The following is a 21,709-nucleotide window of genomic DNA, read 5'->3' as shown; positions in this document are numbered from 1 at the left end:
TAAACATGTAAATCATGTTGTTTTCCAGTCCTCTATTCAATTTCCAAGAAGTAACGTCCATTTAATTGGGTACAGCCTTGGTGCACATGTTTCAGGATTTGCCGGCAGTTACATCAGCGGCTCAAACAAGATTGGGCGAATTACAGGTAAAATATATATATTTGTTTATAATCTTTGTAAAACATAATATAAATTCAACACACACACATTGATTCATGACAGTGGAATCCATGTATGTTGTAGACTAAAAGTGAATGTAAAGTAATGTGCAGGGATCAGAAACAAGTACTTTGACTTCACAGTATGGTCAGCGCAGAATGACCAAGGAGGGGTTTCATGTTAATATCTATGGGCAATTGGGCATTGACTGTAATAAAATATTAATTATTATTTCATTTCAGCAATTCTGTCTGTTCTAGTTATGTTTATATATACTGTATTGCTAGTGATAAATAAGAACTTGATTAAGTGATATAAATTAACTTTATTTTTGCACTGTTGGTTTTATTTAAAAATTGACAAGTAGATGAATCACAGCATACAAATAAGCAATCATTGTAATTAAAAAAAATTCACACTCACATTTTCCACTACAATAGGGTATTCATATACGATACGGTAGCACTCAGCAAAAAAGGCCAGAAGTAAGAGTGTCGGCTGCTCCGGAATAAATCATATTTAGCTGAACTGGAAACCTACTGTCATTGGAAATGCCAGGGGAACAGCTTCATAAGTAGTTTGTCTTTAACAGTAACATATTAAATATCACCATTTGCAAGACAAACAGAAATGTTAGGTAGGAGGTATATCATAGTTTACCCTAATGGAAAATATACAGTATAATAGTTAATAATAGTTTAATAAATAGTTTAATAAAGCATTAAAGTTGTTGGGAAGAAATACACACACTCAAAAATACAGATAGATATATACATGATGAATCATCCACAGTGATAGATAGATACCGTAGATAGATAGACAGACAGACAGACAGACAGACAGACAGATGATCCTATCATAATGTGGGTATCCTTATTGCATTTATAGAAAAGTATATATTTAGTAGGATTTAAACCCAAAACTGGCCCCACCTTTTTGTTAAGTGGTTTTAGTAACAAAAAGGTGGGACCAGTTTGGGTATAAATCTTCATGATCTGGTGGGGATCATTAATGCCTATGACTAAGTACCAGGGGGTAGGAAACGCGTAAGGTGGAATACCATGTGGTCTTTATACCTAACTTTTTAACATGATTTTTGAATAAAGACTATTTTTTTAATATAATATGGAGTTTTGGGATAACTTGTTTTAATCCTTATTGCATTTGTCTTACAGGACTTGATCCAGCTGGACCATTGTTTGAAGGAATGTCATCTACAGACCGTCTGTCACCAGATGACGCTAACTTTGTTGATGCCATTCACACATTTACTCAACAGCACATGGGATTAAGTGTTGGTATTAATCAGCCCGTTGCCCATTATGATTTTTATCCCAATGGAGGCCATTTTCAACCTGGATGCCACATTAAGAACCTCATTGCAAACATTGGATTCCATGGTGAGAAGTGGTAAAAGCCATTCTGTGCTTCTGTTATAATGCAATACATGGGCAGTTTTAAAAACTGTTATGTATATTAGTTTTATGTTACATATGTGCTAAATGTTGAACATAGAAGAAAAATGGTATTTGTATCCGTGGGTTTATTCACCAGTTCTAGTAATGTGAGTCAACCAAAACTCCAATGTTAGAGCGTTCTGATCAAAATGTCAAAATATGAAACTTTTATAAATTGCCGATTAGCATGAACGTGATGACTATTTCTTAGGCCAATATGGTTGAAATATACTTGAGACATGGTATGTTTTTCTTTTCCTTTAGACATTCAAATATAATAATTTTAGTTGATACAGAGCTATTAAGGCCTAGAACAAGGGACATGGTATTAATAATCTAAATCAAATGGTCCTATATTTCCTGCAGTGGTGCTTGAAAGTTTATGAACCCTAATATTTCTGCATAAATATGACCAAAAGCGTGATCTGGTTTTCAAACTAGTCATAAAACCAGATCATCATAACCCAGTTAAAAAAGTGATCCAAAACATAAAGCTTGTTTATTTAATTTACAGAGTTATATATTTGTGTGTGTGTGGCAAAGGTATTTGAACCTGTGCTTTCAGTAAGTGGTGTGCCCCCCTCTGGCAGCAATAACTGCAACTAAATATTTTCAGGAACTGTTGATCAGTCCTGGACATCAGCAATTTTAGCCAACAGCTTCAGTTCTATTTTGTCTGTATCCTTCCACAGAATAGCCTTCCAATAGCTTTCTGACTTATCCCCTTGGTCTTTAGCAAATTGTAGCCAATCACCAATGTTCTTTTTGGATAGCATTGGCTTGTTCCTTGCAACCCTGCTCTGCACAACATTGTTGTTCTGTTTTCTCTTGATTGTTGACTTATTGTTGACATGTAAGTGAGGCCTTTAGTTTCTTAGACGTTAGCCTGGTGTTTTTCTTCTCCAAAAAATTATGAAGGCACACTTGCAGCCCACCATGTAGCAGGATTAATAAAATAAGTTTGTAGAATAAAATCCATATTTATTTAGGTACTTCACCAAAATCATTACACAAATGACTAGTTGTTTGAGCAGAAAGGGGAGCGCACACTTGGCGCGTTTCGTGACTGTGCTAGTCAGTTCCTCAGAAGCCTAAGCGCCCTCTGCCTATATAACATTTATATAGACACATAAATAAAATCATTGGTCTAAAGGCTGTCACACAACACAAATAAAGGTAAGAATTGTTATTGTAAATATAATCAATAAATCGTATCATAATAATATATGTAACAACTGTGATCCTACGGCAGTGAGCAGTATTTAAAACACTGGATTACAGAATTATAAATATATACGTAATGATAACAATGTTAGTCCAAACGTAATTCAAATATAATTAAAATATAGTTTAATTTAAATATAATCTAAATATTCAGACATAATCATTGGTATAAATGTGAACGGGAAACAGACAAGAAATGATTTTATTTATGTGGCTATATAAATGTTATCTCGGCAGAGTGCGCTCAGGCTTCTGAGGAAGTGACTAGCACAGTCACGAAAAGCTGTGCGCTCCCATCTGCTCAAACGAATAGTCTTTTGTGTAATGATTTTAGTGAAGTACCTAAATACATTTGGATTTTAATCTACAAACTCGACTTATGAATCCTTCTACATGGTGGGCTGCAAGTGTGCCTTGATGATTTTTCGTGTTACACCACGTGACCAGCGTGGAATAGCCATTACCAACAGCAGTTGATCCCTCACCATCTTGTCTCCGGGTCATGGACTCCCGTGTGTTGTGTTCCCTTTGGCTTTGGCGCACCGTCTGTTCTTCTTCTCCAGGAGTATTACACACCTTGCTCTTGGTGCAATCTTTTTTGGTAACAGTTGTATGGAATGGCATTTATACACAATCTGTCTGACACTTGGATAGTAAAGGCCCAGATTTATGTTCTTTACATAAAACAGGCCCTCCCAAACACACACACTTGAGTATAATCTCATTGAAGCTCCTGACTCTAATTTCTCCTTTAATTCAACTAAGAAACCTAGAGGTTCACACACTCTGGTATCCAGTACTTTTGTTTAATAATGTGCTAGAAATAACTGATCACACATTATTCAGTGGTAGGTATGTCATGTTATTATCCATTACCCTCAGTGTGCACTGGATCCTGCCCAAACCTTCCACTTCAGCTGCTGCCAGGGTTCATCTTGCAGCCACAAGCTGGTGTTAAACTACACTTCTCTAATCATTAGATAGCCAAAGGCATTTCGTGGGTTCTGTCTTAATAAATGGGTGATAAATTAAACAGGGAAATTGAAGCTACTCGACAAAAATGACAATGAGTTTGGATTCAAAGCCCCTTAAAATATTCAAAATTCGAGCCAAACGCGATGACGTCATGACGCTCGCGACACGTAAAACCCGCGAAGTGTGTGCCGCGCAAGCCATAGGGAAACCGGCAAGTGAAAGAAGAGGATCACCGTGGCGGGCCCACTAGACCACCAGGGTACATTACAATATATATACAGTATATATTCTGTACATTTATGTGTGCATGGGTCGATGTGGGTCAAATTATAACAAAATTGGAAAAGCTGTGAGAATTCTTTCTTACAGAATCTCTGTAACATATTAATTTTTTCCCCAAGAGTTTAATTCTAGAGGAAAATGAAACTGGAGTAAAACATTTCCGGTTACTATATATTAAGAGGAAACACAGTTGTGTGGCTTCAGTTTAGAGGTCCATATACCATCTAAAGCAGTGATTGGCAAGTGGAGACCCTCAGTAGTTTGGTGAATGGCCAGCACCCCTTGAAAACATTTGGCCCCTTGGGGGGGCATAAATCAAAGCACAAAGGAAAGATATTGTGCTATATTTTATCATATACTTTAGGCTGGTCAAACTTGCAGCCCACCAGCTTATTGACTTGAGATACCAAGAACCCCAAAGGCAAGAGGGCTACAGTTTGGACTGATTTACTGTTTTCTCCTTAGATAGAAGCCCCAGGGTTCCTGCCAAGAGTCCCAAACTCTCTAATTCAGCCCTGTATTTTTGGTACACCAGATATGAGAATAATGTAACCCAGGTATTTTTGTCCAAAATATCCTGCAAACAATGAGAATATTATGAACAACTGAAAATATGTTGGTAACATTTAGTTTTCTGCTTGCTTCTAAATGTCAGGCATTAAAGAAACAGTGAAATGCGCCCATGAGAGGTCAGTCCATCTGTTCATCGATTCTCTGTTGAATGACGACAAACAGAGCATGGCTTACTGGTGCAAGGACATCAATACTTTTGACAAGGGTGTGTGCCTGAGCTGCCGTAAAAATCGATGCAACACCTTAGGTTACAACATCAAGAAGAAGAGACTCAAGCGGGCAAGGAAGCTCTTTCTCAAAACACGATCCCACATGCCATATAAAGGTTAGTGATATTAATGACAATTAATGGGATAGAGACATGTTGCTGTACTAAGCACTTTGTGGAACAGTTTGGATACACAGATCATTCAACTTGTAAAAAGATACCAAATGTGCTGTATATATTGTCATTCATATTGCAGCATGGGTTGGGGCTGCTCATTATTCTGTCAGTGCAAGGAAAGGCAGACGTGCACTGAGTACAAGAGACAGCACTGTTCACCCTATGGATCTAGAAGGATAGAAAGAAAGATTAAAAACAAACTTGGTGTAAGGTTGTCAAAGACTCCAGTAATCAGGGGAATAAAGGAATTAGTAACAGAATTCTGTCTGTTCCATGACCTGACAGGGCAATGTGACACAGTCTGTATAATAATATACACACTGTTATGTGACCAGCCAGCAGGGGTATAGTAAAAGGAATTCAGGCCCAGTTGCTGCTAGAAATCCCAGGATTGTGGAGGGTCCCGGCTGATGTGAAATTGTAATCCTGTCTTGTATACTTTCATGAAACAGTGTTAAGAAGAGACAAAAAATATTCAGCTCAAATAATGGAGTGGCATCTTCCTACACTTTGCCCAGTAAATACTGTGACCGCAAACTCCTGTATACTTAGGGGTTATTTACTAAAACTCAAATTTATATTGTATCTTTATTAAACCAAGCTCGACCAACCGCCCATCAACAATTTCATCTTATTTATCAATAAAAAAAAACTATAAAATAGTCTGGTCCGAGAAAAACTGAGCGAAAACTCGAATTGTACGATCTAATGCCCGAAGTTCTTATTATACTTTTGGGTTATCATCCAAAAACCCTGAATATTTCTGATTATTGGACAAAACCCAGTCCAGATCATGATATCAAATTGTAAAAGTGACATCTGCCATTGAAATCTTCATGATCTCCACAGGTTTTTCAGATTCAGACTTTTAGCAGCTTCGAGAGTATAATAAATCTCGAAAGATTCAAGGTTTTTTTTTTCAAGTTTTTTTTCTACAAATGAGAGTTTTTGCCCAAAAAACCTTGACCAGAAAAAATCGAGGTTTAGTTATTAACCCCTAAGTCTTGAATCAGCCAAATAAGGGGTTAAGGAGGTTATTTATTGAAAGTCGAGTTTGTGAGGTTTGTGAGGTTTTTTCTACCTCTAATAAACTCACAATTTAAACAAACTCAACTGTGAAAAACTCAATTAAATGCAACCAGAGAAAATACTCTAAAACCTCAAATTTATCAAGCGCAAACCAGCGTAAAGAGGAGAATCACAATGCAAAAAACATCTTCAAATGGTTGAAGGGACCTCTGCTATTGACTCTGACATGAATTTGACAGGCTTTAGATGGAGTATTTTCGGATATAGAATTTTAGCAGCTTTGGGACATAATAAATCTCAAAAAAATCTATTTTTTTTCCCCTGAAAACTTAGAGATTTTTAGTGAAACTAACCTTGAAAAACTCAAATATTTAGAGAAAACACAACTCGACCTTTATCAAATAACCTCCTAAGTCTAAGCCCACAAAGTGAACAGGGAATGTTGGAAACTGAAGTGGCAAACAAAGGGGCTAATGTGTGTGACAGTCAATAGTCGATCCTGGTCAGCTATGCTATAGGCATGATTTCAAGCATTAAGCAGCAAAGGAGTGATGTAATAAAAGATGCAAAGTTTGCTACTGGTCTAGTAACCCCTAGCAACCAAGTCAGGGTTAATATCTCCCAGAGTCATGTTTAAGCATTCTATTGCTCCTCGAAGAAATGCTGCAGCACTAATAAGTCATTTAGCCCAGGAGATCTAATACTCTGAACAGAAATGGAATGAAAAACTGAACAAATCCTGGCATTTGCCGTTACTTGCTGATAAATATGCTGAGTGAATGGCAAAGTTCAAAATCCCTTTACGAAAACATATGGTGAAATTTTCCCTGAACATTAACTTTTCAGCCAATAATTTGTTTTCCCAGACACATAAGGCAGCTGCCGCTCTGCTACCCTCTGTCCAGAACATATGAAATATTATCTGTGACATTTACAGAAAGATAAAAATACTGGCAGAAACAGACAGATGTGTTTGATGTTCAGAAATGCTGCATATTCAGGCACTAAATAACACAATCCTCCTTACCGTAAGGAATTTCCAGTGATTTTTTTAGATAAAACATTAGCTATGAAACATTTGATTTGTTGCTCTTCTGGAGATAGCAGTGAAGCCATCGCTTTCATTTATCAGGTGAGTTTCGCAGATAAAGTAGTTCAAAGACTCATTTTGTATCTTCAGTTGCAGGCCTTATTATTAATTAGTATTTATAGTCATCGGTGTATGGTCTGAAGAAATTAAATTATATTTCTCATACCTTGTACTTTCCCAGACAAGGTTGGCCCGCTTAGCATCTGAATCTTGGATTCCCACAATTGATGTTAAAGTGCAGTTGTATACATAAAAAGAAGAGTGACCCCTCAAAAAACAGGCAAATTCTTTAGTTAACTCAAAAATGTATGAAACTTGAAATCTCTCCAGCAGCGTCCAAGCTAAGTAATTGAGGGTGCCCTACAATAAAGATTGTGTATAAATGTTTTAGTACCTGTAGTTCAGTAGGGATAAAAGAAGTGACTGTGGAATAGCAACTATAGTAGGGTAAGCAAGTACATTTAGCAGTAGCACAGCTAGCAAAGTAGACCTACTCTAGCACTACTTCGCACCATAACGCCAGGCGAAGTTGCACTATGGCGAAGGGACGTAACTACGCTGATTCACTAACTTGCGGATTTTACTAAACGTTGCCTCTTGTGCTCAGACCAGGCGAAGTGCAATAAAGTAGATAGGGCTTGCTTCAAAAAAAGTTGACATTTTTTCTAAGTCCCAAAAAACTGGTGTCTTTTACTTTTTTAAGGGTGATAGGCTGAAAAAGATTGTAAATTTTTTTTGGGAGTACCCTCCTTCCCCCCTACATATGCTAGCATACGGCATCTAAACTATACAGTGGGCACATGTATAGGGCAAAATAACACCTCTATTTTATTTCATGAAGCTTTCCCAGGCTTCTGTAGTGTAATGTATTTGCTGCTACATATTCGTCCATTGTACTTTAACTTGGCGCCGTATGCAAATTAGGCATCGCTAGTGTAACTTAGCTTTGCTTGACTAATTAACGCTAGCGCAACTTCACTACCTTTCGATTCCCTGGGCGCAACTTCAGATTTTAGTGAATTTGAGCAGCCTTGGCGAAACTACGACTGGCGAAGTGTGTCGAAGTGCGGCGAAGTCACCACTACAAAAACAAAACCTCCAGGATTTTTTTTTGTATCATTCACAAATAGATTTTGAAAGCAACAGACTGATGCCCCCTCTGCCTAGAAGGTTCAGACATATTTATTAATTACAGCCTCATGTCAAGTTTTTTTTAAAATTCAATCATATTCTAATCCTGATTTCACTTGATGCCCCCAATGTAAGGCAATATGAAGGGTCTATTTGGTGGGTAAAGCTTAGGGTTGCCACCTGTTCCGTTTTTGTAAGGCCTGTTTGGGTCTGAACTTTCTGTTCGGTTTTCAGCCTTATGAAATCTGAACAATAATCTGGCCAATACTGTACATGAAAAGCATTTAAATACTAAGATTCTCATCTTTCTTATTATTACAGATATAAAAAAAGCAAATCAATCAAAAATAAGAATGTTTTTTCTAAATTAACATTGCTGTATTTCAGAGCTTTCTGGATAACTGATTTCTGTTTAATAGATCTCGTACCTGTAATTAAAGGATTGGGCTTAATCATCAAGCAGAATATAGCTAGAGATAGGGTTGCCACTGTGTGGTTTTGAACTGGGCATCAACACTTCAAAACATTGGATAGAAATCCAGCCAGTTGCATCTAAGTGATGCAATAACCTTTCCCTGGTGTCATAACTCCACCAACATCATTGTGTCCACCTCTGATGTCATCATGCCTTTTTCTACATCACTTCCCCCCCCCCCGTGTTCAGGTTTAGCCATCAGCAAAGGTGGCAACACTATTAAAGTTCTGAACCAATAGGCATGATTTTGGCCTATGCATCACTTTTCTGGATTGCTGGGGGGAGAATAGTATCACAAAAGTGGCCTTGGGTGGCATTAAAACTGAACACATTCTTAAACACAAAGAACATTTTGGGGACTATTTATTATGCTGTGTAAAAAAACTGTAAAATAAATGGGGAACTTATCAAGATGCGTGACATTATACGCCATACGAACACCAGATTTTTCATCGTTATTTTCCACTGCTTTAGACATTTATAAGTAATTTCCGGCAGAAGTTACTCAAAGAAAAAGCACATAAAAATGATGCAATTTCTACCCTGTTTTTTACACAGTGATGCCTGCCAAATTATTCCACAGTATTTTATACCACATAATAAATCTCCCCCTTTGTGTTTATCATTTAAATATGGAGACTAACTCCACAGAGGGGTTTGTCATACAGGACAACTTAGTCCATAGGGGTACCAAACTGAAGGTCCACCAACCCTTTAGGTCGAGGTAAACTAATAGACTTCTACAGGGTCAGACTGGGGTATGAGAGGCCCACCGGGGCTTTTAACGCAGTGCACCCACACCTTCTGTGGGGGGCCCCCACCTGCTCACCTACCACAGGCTCCTCCCCCCCATGCACACCATTCTTTTCCAGCAATTGGAGGAAGGGCAGGCAGCAACAACAGAAGGCAGGTGAAGGAGCGGGGAATAGATTGCGCAGGGCAGGCAGGGATTGGGTCTGGGTTGGTGGGCCCCACGAGGGCTGGGGCCCATCAGGTTTTTTCCCAGTGTCCAGTCCAACCATGGACTTCTTTATTTTTACAGAACTTTCTCATACAGAGATGAGACAGGAATGCGATAAGGAAAGTGGTTGAGATTCCCTTTTCTGCAATTCAGGCTGCTCTGCACTCGGGCAAAATGATTTATAACTGTCATATTATTTTAAAATACCTGTATATTCAGCATAGCTACAGAACATGGATCAGTGATCCATGACCTAGAAAAATGTTAGATTGTTATAAAATTCAGAAATATCAAGAATAAAGAGCTCCGTTCACAAGAGCTCAAAGCCTAGAAGAGATGAGGCTACAATATGTGTTGAAACTAAAGTGCCATGGAGTTAAATACTGCACCTCTTCCTTCAGTATCATGGCTATATATAACTTCATTATACATATATGTTTAAAGGTGGCTCCACGGATAATATGAAGGGGCCGATTTATCAACGTTTGAATTCAATTTTTACCATGATTCGATTTTTTTCTTCTAAAACGCACTTATATCCAAAAATCAAACAACCGAATGTAAAACGTAAAATTTGAGGTTTTTCAAATTTCCTAGTTTGTAGACCCATTGAAAATGTTGAGTAGAATGCGTATTCAATATAATCGAGGGTTTTTTAGATTGACTGTTTTATATTTACATTTCTTTCATAAATAAGTACACTTTTGAGTTTGGTAAGCTTCCAAATTTATTTGAATTTGAAAAAGAAAAAACTCAAAATAGGTATCCCCATGGGTGGATCTATGTTGGGGTGAGTATAAAAATGGAGGAAGTTCGGTCAATACAATAAATTGACAGTGTTTGTATAATAAAAGACAAGAGTGATGCATTTAAAGGACAATTTGGTCACAATTTATTTTCAAATTGTTCCAGACCTGATTGTGTGGTATTGTTGAAGTCTCAGCAAAAAGAATTTATATTGGCAGACTTAGTACTCTGCTTATTTGCCTATAAGTTGTTACAAAAAATGTGCAACTTGGTGCATATTATACAGTCTGCTTGCTACAACTGTACAACTGTATAACTTGCATGAAAGTATTATTCACCGTGTGATCCTTTTAGAACATCATCTTCTGATGGGATTTGGGATTCTATCCCCTAGATAGCAGCACAAATTCTTTCAGCACAGAAGTAGAGACAAGGTTAGATCTTGTGGCTGTTTCCTCTGACTTTGAAGTTGGGGAACAGAACCACAGCCTGTTCATTATAAACCTGGCTAGATTATTTTCTCTGCTTTAGCCTCAGGCAATAATATAATTCTCACAGAATCTTATTGTACCAATAAATTCAAGCATGTAATCTAGTTTGTACATTGTCTGCTCTGTGTGAGAATACACAATACAAATTGAAATTAGGAGCACATATTGAATTGAAGGGATATGGAAATGCAATGTATTATCCAGTAGCCACAAGTTAGCAGGTATTGGATAATATTGTGTCGCCTTTCATAAAATGAGTTTATTAGTTTGATTTATTTGCTGGCTTTTTTTTCTTAATAATCGGCCTTGCTGCCTAAATGTTTCCAACATGACCTAGATTTAGTCTTGTGATTCAATATACTGTAATATGCCAGTTTACTTCTTTCACTGATAACTTTCTTCATCACTTTAATTAAAAATATACACTTTGGTCTAATCAAATTGCATTTCCAGTATAAATATAAAGACAAGGAATGGCTGGCTGCATCACAATATAGAAGATAGTCTTTTCACATCTATTTGTGAGGTGGTAAGAAAATACAGGTATGGGACCTGTTATCCAGAATGCTTGGTTTTCCTGATAATAATGAATCTTTCCATAATTTGGATCTTCATATCTTAAGTCTACTAGAAAATCATTTAAACATTAAATAAACCCTAGTAGAAAGAGGGAGAGAAGACGCGCTCTATTTTTCAAATAGTAAAGATAGCAGCACCTCAATAAATGGATCCACCAATCCTTGTATGAGTTAAAAAGCAAAAGAGGGTTTTCGGTGCGCTTACTAATCAGGGATTACAAAAACCTTTTTTACGTTCAGTTAGTACTTAAATTATATATAAAGAGAGTCCTGTGCTTGACTCCAGATAGATTCACCGGGGATCCTTGAAAAATAACTGCTACAGGCTTCAGTTGATTTGATCGGCGTGGTAACCTGTCAGAAAAGAAACTAACATAGCGCAGAAGAGTCGACCGGTTGAATGCGGGAAAGCAGTTGGTATATGCTTACCGGACGTGGATGTTTAATAACACTCTGAACCTGTGATGGAAGCGGTCCTGTAGCGCCTTCCTCCTGAGTTTTTTTCCGGATCCGTTAGGCGGCGAGGGTTCGTCTAGTCGGTCTGGTCGTTGTAGTACCTGTCGGAAAGAAAGCTCGCATAGCGCAGAAGAGCCGGCTTGTGGATGCAGGAAAGGCGGTGGGTATATGCTTACCGGATGCTGATTTTTGATGGCAATGTAAACTTATGCAGGTAGCGGTCCTGTCGTGCCTTCTTCCTGGGGATACTTTCCCAATCTGTTCTGCAGTCTGATTGCCAGGTTGCTCTCTGTTAAAACCCAGACGTCTGTAAGTTTTTCTGAGTAATAAAGATACATACATATTCAACAGCACTTGGTTTGAAAACCATGCATCATGTACATGCCAACATTTACAGTTGTTATTAGTCTACTAATTGTTCCACATATCAGGCAGCTGCAAGGGAAAAATCAAGGTTGTAGATTTAAAATGAATATATTATTAAAGGCAAGGCAATGACACAGTCCGACACTTCTTTCTGCTCCTTGCAAATAACAAACTCCTTTATTAAATTAAAATAGCATTTGACCTTGTCCTCCTGCGAATATGTGCTGCAAGATAAAATCTTAGGCTGCAGGAGGAACAAAAGTGATGTTAAAAGAACTCTACAGTGAGTGTATATATATATATATATAATACACAAAAGCCAAGAATATCTTGTAAACTATTTCCTTATAATACACAAAAGCCATGAATATCTTGTAAATTATATCCTTATAAACGGTGAGTTCTGATGTCATCAGTTATAAACGGTGAGTTCTGATGTCATTTCTGTCACATGACTCACCGAAACTTGTGTATTATAATAAATAAAGTACCCCCAGTTGCAAAATATGAGGATATTATAAGTTACCTCGGAGTTTCCTGACCTGTATAAAAACACTCGGCCTTCGGCCTCGTGTTTTTATATGGTCATGAAACTCCTCGGTAACTTATAATATCCTTATATTTTACAAAAGGGGGTACTTTATTCACTATATAATACACAAAAACCATGAATATCTTGTAAATTATATCCTTATAATACACAAAAGCCATAAATATCTTGTAAATTATATCCTTATAAACGGTGAGTTCTGATGTCATCAGTTATAAACGGTGAGTTCCGATGTCATTTCTGCCACATGACTCACTGAAACTTGTGTATTATAATGAATAAAATACCCCCAGTTGCAAAATATGAGGATATTAGAAGTTACCTCGGAGTTCCATGACCTGTATAAAAACACTCGGCCTCGTGTTTTTATATGGTCATGAAACTCCTCGGTAACTTATAATATCCTTAGAATTTACAAGAGGGGGTACTTTATTCAATATATTTTTATATATATACAGTATATGTGTGTGTGTGTGTGTTGATGCAATACTTTAAGTAGCAAAGAAGAATAATGTCTTTTACAGATTTAATAAATAGTTTGTGATATATGTAGTTATTATGTAAATCATTATATATGAATATTTTTATATGCTAGAAATAATGTTCGACTACTTGACAAATGAGCAGAACAGAAGTGTTAACATTTTTTTCATTCCCTAGCTCCTTTCATTGTCTCTTCTCGTTATTTATTCCTTCTCCCATCCCTTCTTCATCAATTCTATTCGTCTCTCTTCTTCTCTCCGTTTTCCCCTCGCCACTTCCTCTTACTGGGGTGTTACCTTTCTATCCCCTAACTGTTCCCAGTACTTAGCCTGCCTTATGTTCTTTGGTTCTATCTTTTTCTCTATACAAACACTACCCTTTATCTTTATCCCAAGGGCCATAGCTTGCTCAGTTGTGCTCTTAAAATAGTTTTAAGCAATGAAATACAGTTAATCAGGGTCAAGGTGTTAATGTTGAAGTTTTCATCCAAATAACTGTGCAGCAGATGTACACTGGATATATAAATATCTGCCCATTTTATGGTTATGCAAACCAGTAGTGGGACTTTTCACTAACAACAGTATACAGTATCATATGCCATTTGACTATTGAAACATAATTTTATGTGTTAGGGATGTCAGTATTTTCTGATTATAGCAGAGATAATCAAGGTGATGTGCACTAACGTTGTGTGACAACTTCACTTGGGGGCTCGCTTACTTCCAGAGCTATTGATCATAGCAGAAAGAAATAGTGCCTGAGTGTGCATTGGAGGTGCAGGATAATGAATCAAAGTGATTGAGTGGAGATTTACAGCTACAACTGTTCATTCTTAAAGGTAGTCGTACCTGAAACAGAATTTAGAGGCTGTAGGAATTGTCCAGAACCGGTTCATTCCTGGTGCCTGCTTACACTGTAGCTAAGAAATATATATCAAGAAGCTAATCTGAAACCCAAATGATTATACGGGTTATGGGTTATACGGCTCCACTTCATCTCTCTTAATTATACAACTGAATGCAGCAGCCACACAAACACTTGCAACACTGGTACAAGTTTAAAGTATTATTCAAGCCTATGGACTACTTTACTAAATGAAGATGCATTCAACACTGACATTTTTATTCATACATGTGTTTTGCAGTTTACCATTATCAATTCAAGATTCATTTTATCCACCAAACTAAGGATATACAGCTGGACCCGACATTTACACTCACTTTAATAGGGACCAAGGAAGATGTTGAGAATGTGCTATTCACTCCGTGAGTATTGTTGGGCTGCCACGTTCATAGTAGCAGTTTCCCTGTTTTTAACAATGAAGTGTAACTAGAAAATCCTTTTTTGCTTTATTGGATTGTCAGGAAATGTAAAATAAAAATGGCATTATATAATCATCTGTCTTGTAGGCTTTGTATAGAAAGAAAAGTGAGCTTGAAAGCTGATAGCGATTGTCAGAGATTTAAGGAAAGAACAGAACAGTGTATATTGAAGATTACTCACCATATACAAAAGGTAACAGAGGGTAGAGAGTGGATATTAGAACCCCAGTAGTGGCACAGGTATAATAATATTTTTAATAGGCTTTAGTCCTTTAATACATCTAGAAGGAGATTATAATACAAACCAGACCAGATCTCACGAATGCATTAAGCTTTAAGTCAATTCAATCATTTATCTCAATTCAATCATTCATTTGGGGATATTGAGTTATTTGGCTTTTTATTCAGCACCACTACAGTTTGCAATTTCAGCAATCTGGTTACCATGATCCAAATTACCCTAGCAACCATGCACTAATATGAATAAGAGACTGTAATATGAATAGGAGAGGGCCTGAATAGAAAGCTGAGGAATATTAAGTAGCAATAACAATAAATTTGTAGTCTAGTGACCCCGAATTTGAAAGCTGGCAAGAGTCAGAAGAAGAAACTATAAAAAATAAAAATAATAATAATTGAAAAGTTGCTTAGAATTGTCCATTCTATAACATACTAAAAGTTAACTTAAAAGTGAACAACCCCTTTAACTGATTTGCTTTGAAGGTATTAGGGAACATTGCTATGGTACTTATATTTTGATTCCCACAGTGGTCTCAGGGAGAACCATAGTGGACAACATGTCAGGCACACTGATATAAATATCACTTCATACAACCTGCTTAGAACAGTTGCTATCATAAATTTAAACGTGGGTAATCACTGTAGTAAAGCTATGCTCTGCTCTATGCATGGAGATCAGCATGACATTCATTTCATTTGGACATTACAATTCTAATGCAGCAGAGCAACTGTATTTTTGTGTAAAAATGAATGCAAAATGTGTAACTTTTCTGCTGACCCCATAGAGATGATGGAATAAAGGGCAACAAGACTTATTCCTTCCTTATAACACTGGATACAGACATTGGAGAGCTCATGATGATCAAGTTCAAGTGGGAAGGAATAGATGTCTGGGCTAATATATGGGACACAGTACAGACAATCATGCCTTGGACCTCAGAAGCTGATCGCCCTGGACTACTTTTAAATACAATCAGAGTCAAAGCTGGAGAAACCCAAGAGCAGTAAGTCAGTCTGGAGATCTTTTGTTGTGTTGCTCCATGACACCTACCAAAGAACAACACTTTGATTACATTTGATCACATTTAATACAGCAATATATATTTACAACAGCCTTACCATTATTGCCCTGGCTTGAAACTTTCAATGACTATTATTTGTCATTGCACAAAGAAAAAAAAAGGTTTTCTAAAGCTCTTGCCTAGATCCGACAGGTCACCCCCCCCCCCCCCGTGGCCTCAAAGCAGGTGCTTATTTTTGAATTCCTGATTTGAAGGCAAGTTTTGGTTGCATAAATACCAGGTGTACTACAAATCAGAGCCCCCTATAGGCTGCCTGCCACATAGGAGATACCAAATAGCCAATCACAACCCATATGCAACATCCCGAGGACTTTTTTCATGCCTATGTTGCTCCTCAATTCTTTTTACATTTCAATGTGGCTCATGGGTAAAAAAGGTTGGCCACCCCTGATATTAGATAACAAAGTGGAAATGTAAAAATAAATTATATTGCATTAATAACATTAGGCTTTTGATAATGACCTACCTACAAAATTAAGCAAAGTATGATTAAGCACACTAGCACAACATAGGTGCAAATTAGGCCTAAATGATTATCAGCAATTTGGAAACTATGCATTGATTATTATTATATTACATCTTTCAAATTTGTATAGAATAAGCAGTTGGGACAGGAACGTGTAAAATAAGTACAGGTATGGGACCTGTTATCCCGAATGCCTGGGACCTGATGTTTTCCAGATAAGGGATCTTTGCATAATTTAGATCTTCATAACTTAAGTCTACAAGAAAATCATGATTACATTTATAATAAACTCAACAGGCTGATTTGGTTTCTAATGAGGATTAATTTTATCTTAGTTTGGAACAAGGTCAAGATACTGTTTTATTATGACAAAGAAAAGGGAAATTATTTGGATAAAATGGAGTCTATGGGAGACAGCCTTTCTGTAATTCCGGATATTGGATCCCATACCTGTAGCTGATATTAGGGTAAAAATGGAAGAACACATCTTGAACAAAAAACCATAAAATATGGAGTACATGATAACAGCAGCATTGGTTGGTACAAGTTAGAGAACTGATCTAAGGTTGTTTGCAAAATTCCCTAAAGTTCCTTATTTTGTCCTATACTTTCAAGAATCATATTGCTTGACCTTGACACTTTGGCACTGAAACCCCCAAAAACCATGCACAGGTGGTTTATCAGATATTCAGCACACTACTAAATATGTTGCAAAACAATCTCCTAATACATAACCCAGGGAAAGGACACACTAGCAAAAGCTTTATTCTAGCAATATTGTAGTTTTTTTGTCCTAAGATCCAAATAAGAACTTTTCGAATTTCAAACAGTCTCATTTGGATCACAAAAGGCAGAGAATTATTAAAACAGCCGATAAATCTACCTTTAAAATTAGTCTGGATGAAAGAATAGAAAACCTCTGTAGTATGAATAATATTATTTAACTTTTTTCTCTATCATTACCAGGATTTTTAGCAATACAGACTTTATCTAGTTTCCCTGAAATGAAATGCAGTGCCCCGTAACGCTATATAGTTACATTATGCTACAGTATAACATTTCATGTAATAATGGGAGCAGTTTCTCATCTGTACTATTTCAGCTACTGATATCATATCTAAAAGCATAAATATTAATAAACTGAGCAAAAAAAATGCTCTTCCACTAAAGGATTTAAAGAGACACTGTTAAGGATGCAATTGTTTGATGAGAAAAGGGGCATTTGCCCAAGGGCCACCAGGATAACAGGCTCACATCACACTTTCATCTGGTAGAAATTTTAAATGACACATACCCCAGAAATGGCAGATCCCCTCAAAAAACCATTTGCCTTTCATTTCTAGTTTTCAATATAATTTTTTTTGTAATAAAAAGCTGTTATCTCTATGAAGGTTTTCATTCATCCAGGTCATGGTATATCTATTAGAAGTAAATCTTCCAGTAAGTCAATTTGCTCTAGATTTACTTATAATAGATAAAAAGCTGTTATACTTAGTAGAAACATATTGTTCTTGTGGTATCCACATTTATGATAATGGTTTATCTACTTCCATGGCTGGTGGCCCAGGCAGCCATACATGAAGCAAAGACAAAGTCTTAATTAATTGTCTTTTATATATTTAAAGGAGAATGAAACCCTAAAAATGAACATGGCTAAAAATGCCATATTTTATATACTGAATTTATTGCACGAGGCTAAAGTTTCAGCTTGTCAATAGCAGCAATGATCCAGGACTTCAAACTTGTCACAGGGGGTCACCATCTTGGAAAGTGTCTGTGGCACTCACATGCTCAGTGGGCTCTGAGCAGCTGTTGAGAAGCTAAGCTTAGGGCTCGTCACTAATTATCCAGCAGAAAATGAGCTTCCCCTGTAATATAAACTGATGCTACAGGTTTGCTGATTATTAAATTCTGTTGCTAATTTCTGTGCTTCCATTTAGTAATTATCTGTATTAATGACTAATCAGCCTTATATTGTGACATTTCTATTCTATGAGTACTGTATATTGTGAGTGGGTCCCTAAGCTCAGTAAGTGACAGCAGCACAGATCATGTGCAGTGAATCAGCAGAAAATAAGATGGGGAGCTACTGGGGCATCTTTGGAGACACAGAACTTTACTGCTAAAGGGCTGTGGTTGCCTTGGGCTGGTACAGAAGCACAAAACATCATGTACAACATTTCTAGCTACTTCTTTAGTTAGGCTTTAGTTCTCCTTTAAGTTCACCCACTTGACTGTGGTTCTTTCACAAAATCTTGATGCAGTAGGATCCCACCAATAAGATCTCTGCCTGGCCCTACTGCTACCTTAAATTGTCCCTAATTACTTGAATAAGACTTATAGGAAGATTTACAATCCTATAAACAATCTGGGATTTATGAAACCTCCAATTTGAATTCAACTGAATTGGATTAAATTCAAAACTGAATCTTATTCGAACCAATCGTCAAGAAAAATGCAATTGATTAATATTGATACTGACTGAATGCATAGAAAAACACAATGCAGTTTTTTCCATAATTCTAAAATAAATTCTTATAGTAATATGCAAGTCTGATTTCCAGCTGTCTGGGTAGGATCAAAGTTATACAGGATAACGCCTTAATGTACATATATTAGGGATGCACCGAATCCAGGATTCGGTTCGGGATTCGGCCAGGGTTCGACCTTTTTCAGTGGGAATTAGATTTGGCTGAATCCTTCTGCCCGGCCAAACCGAATCCAAATCCTAATTAGCATATGCAAATTAGGGGCAGGGAGGGAAATTGCATGACTTTTTGTAACAAAACAAGGAAGTTAAAAATGTTTCCCCCTTCCCATCCCTAATTTGAATATACAAATTAGGATTCGGATACGGTTCAGTATTCGGCCAAATCGTTCGCGAAGGATTCATGGGTTCGGCCAAATCCAAAATAGTGGATCTGGTGCATCCTTAACATATATTAAAAAAGTAAATAGTTTTTCTGTTACTAGCTATTCCCTATGTTTTCAACCTGACTTCTAGTGCTCGGTAAAGAGCCAGGCTGTAAAAACAGTCAAGATGAAAATTGCCATTTCTGATTTCTGGCACTTTGAGGCACTTTTGCTTCAGTAAAAATTGGAGGTGTCAGTATTACTTTAATAACAACATCTTATTAAGACTGTCACAATATATTTTATTGAATCTGCTAAAATTAAAAGCATATCATGGATGAGACCTTACAAACCATTTATAGAAGACATATGCCAGTATGTGATGTATATATTAGCAGCAAAGGTGTATTCTATGGCACAAGAATAGCATTTCAGACAACTATTTATTTTTTGAGACATTCATACTGTGCTGTAAGCATGACAATAGGACCTTTAGATATTTAAACAGCTAAAATGATGAGCACAATGCTGGGTCTTTCATTCAGCTAACTTGCCTCCTTTAAATTAGCTTTGTAAGAGTTTCTTCAATACCCAGAAGATTCCTTCATTTCTGAATCAGTGTCCATACCCATTAATACCCATTAATACCTTATATATTGCCTTGTCAGGTCGTAGGAAAGGACACACAATTACATCCTAACAATTCAATGGCTGTTTTCTAATTTCATCTTTTATTTTTCAGGATGACATTTTGCTCTGAGAATGTCGACAACATCAAGCTCCTTCCTGCCCAAGAGAAAACCTATGTGAGATGTAGGAACAATGCGAAAAAGCAAGCGAGAAAGGCAAGGACAAGTTGAGCCAAGAATTAAAGCTTACAGAAAACAATAGGCAAATGACTATGACAAGTGTGTGTTTTTTGTCAAGTTTGTACAGTCAGAAATACAGAGTATTGCACTTATGTATATGTATTCATTTTATTTGTTTACACATTCTACGCATAAACATATTTTCATGACACTTTGGCTAATTCTGCACCCAAACAATGTCACTGAGCCCCGTAACTGTGTCACTGTAAACTATAACTGATACTTTTCCAGGAGAAACTGCTGTGAGTCATTATAAATCATTCCTCAGTGGCTGAAGTGCCTGAGAAAAGCTAACCAGTGCTGGGGCCCCATATTACAGAAGCCCATCTCCTTCACTTAGGTGATTTGGATAAGTTTATGTGGCAGCCAGTAGGGTTATATATAATTCTGGAGCAGGCAGTGGGTTCTGCACTGCACCATATATTACCAGTGGCAACATGAATACTGTTCATGCATTAAATAAATTAAAATAATTGTTACATAAGAGCAATGCTCTCTCTTTCTTCTTAAGTGTGGTACCCAGGGCAGCTGCCACTATAAGGATGGCTTTGATTACCGAAATAATAAACAGCTTATCCCTTTAAAACAAATCAAACTTTTTTTTTGTACAAGACAATTGCTCCGATCATTAGAGATAGGCTTCTTTTCTGTGTCTCCATACCTAAATTAGATATTATTTTCTCCCTTGTCTCTTGATTTCAGTTTTCCCTTGTTGCAAAGACTTGTTTGGTCAGATTTCTCCTGTATATTGATGTGGCGATTACTATGGTGAAGTAGGGTGGAGGCTGCATTATCAAGTATTTGCTTTGGAGTGTGGAGGCCCAGAGGCCAACCTCTAAAGCTTAACAAGGAGACATAAAGTCATTGCTTCTCTGATTTACAGTCAGTGGTAAGGGGGGAAATGTATGTCTTTATCTAAGTCAAAAAGCTGCCACTGCATTTACTTGGTTTTGGTTTAGGGCTGGTCTCTATTTTAAAAATGGAAACATATGAATGCACCTCAGCAGGGGCATAATATTAATTCTCCAGGATCCTCCTGCAAACAGTGGCTACAATTCAATCCAACACCTAGGGAAATGGACAACCCCTCTGACCTTTGGTCTCAGGTACTGTGCTACTTATAGTTATCCCACTGCATCTCTGTTACATGTTGCTTTGCCTCACATATAAACCTTGTGGTAAAATGGTTAGATTTTCCTCCTCCTTTGCCAAAACAAAATGACCATTAAACAGTTTAACACTCAGGTCATTATCCCAGCACAGAGGTGATGGTCATGAACTTCAATTTCTGTGGAATGAGGTAAAAAGAGGATGTCCAGAAGCTCTCACTAGCTACTTTTGTCACATACACTTTCTTCTTAAAGGGACTGTCACGGGAAAACATGCTTTTTTCATAATTTATCAATTAATAGAGCTGCATCAGCAGAATCCTGCATTTAAATCAGTTTTTCGAAAGAGCTTTTTT

At 37.0% G+C, this 21,709-nt stretch overlaps 1 protein-coding gene across 2 annotated transcripts in view; it reads left to right on the top strand.

The window, feature by feature from the left end:
* lipc.L (lipase, hepatic type L homeolog) overlaps positions 1-20,336 on the top strand; it is a 74,348-nt gene extending 54,012 nt beyond the window's left edge. For both annotated transcript variants that reach the window (XM_041586761.1, XM_041586760.1), the window contains exons 5-10: positions 29-146; positions 1,335-1,559; positions 4,753-4,995; positions 14,557-14,677; positions 15,760-15,978; positions 20,118-20,336. In XM_041586761.1, coding sequence (XP_041442695.1) covers positions 29-146; positions 1,335-1,559; positions 4,753-4,995; positions 14,557-14,677; positions 15,760-15,978; positions 20,118-20,235 — 1,044 coding nt within the window. In that variant the 3' untranslated portion in view covers positions 20,236-20,336. The remainder of the gene's footprint in view (positions 1-28; positions 147-1,334; positions 1,560-4,752; positions 4,996-14,556; positions 14,678-15,759; positions 15,979-20,117) is intronic.
* The last annotated feature ends 1,373 nt before the right edge of the window (positions 20,337-21,709 follow it).

This window comes from Xenopus laevis, chromosome 3L (genome assembly GCF_017654675.1).
Source record: "Xenopus laevis strain J_2021 chromosome 3L, Xenopus_laevis_v10.1, whole genome shotgun sequence".
NCBI lineage: Eukaryota > Metazoa > Chordata > Amphibia > Anura > Pipidae > Xenopus > Xenopus laevis.
This window is presented reverse-complemented; position numbering and strand designations above follow the sequence as displayed.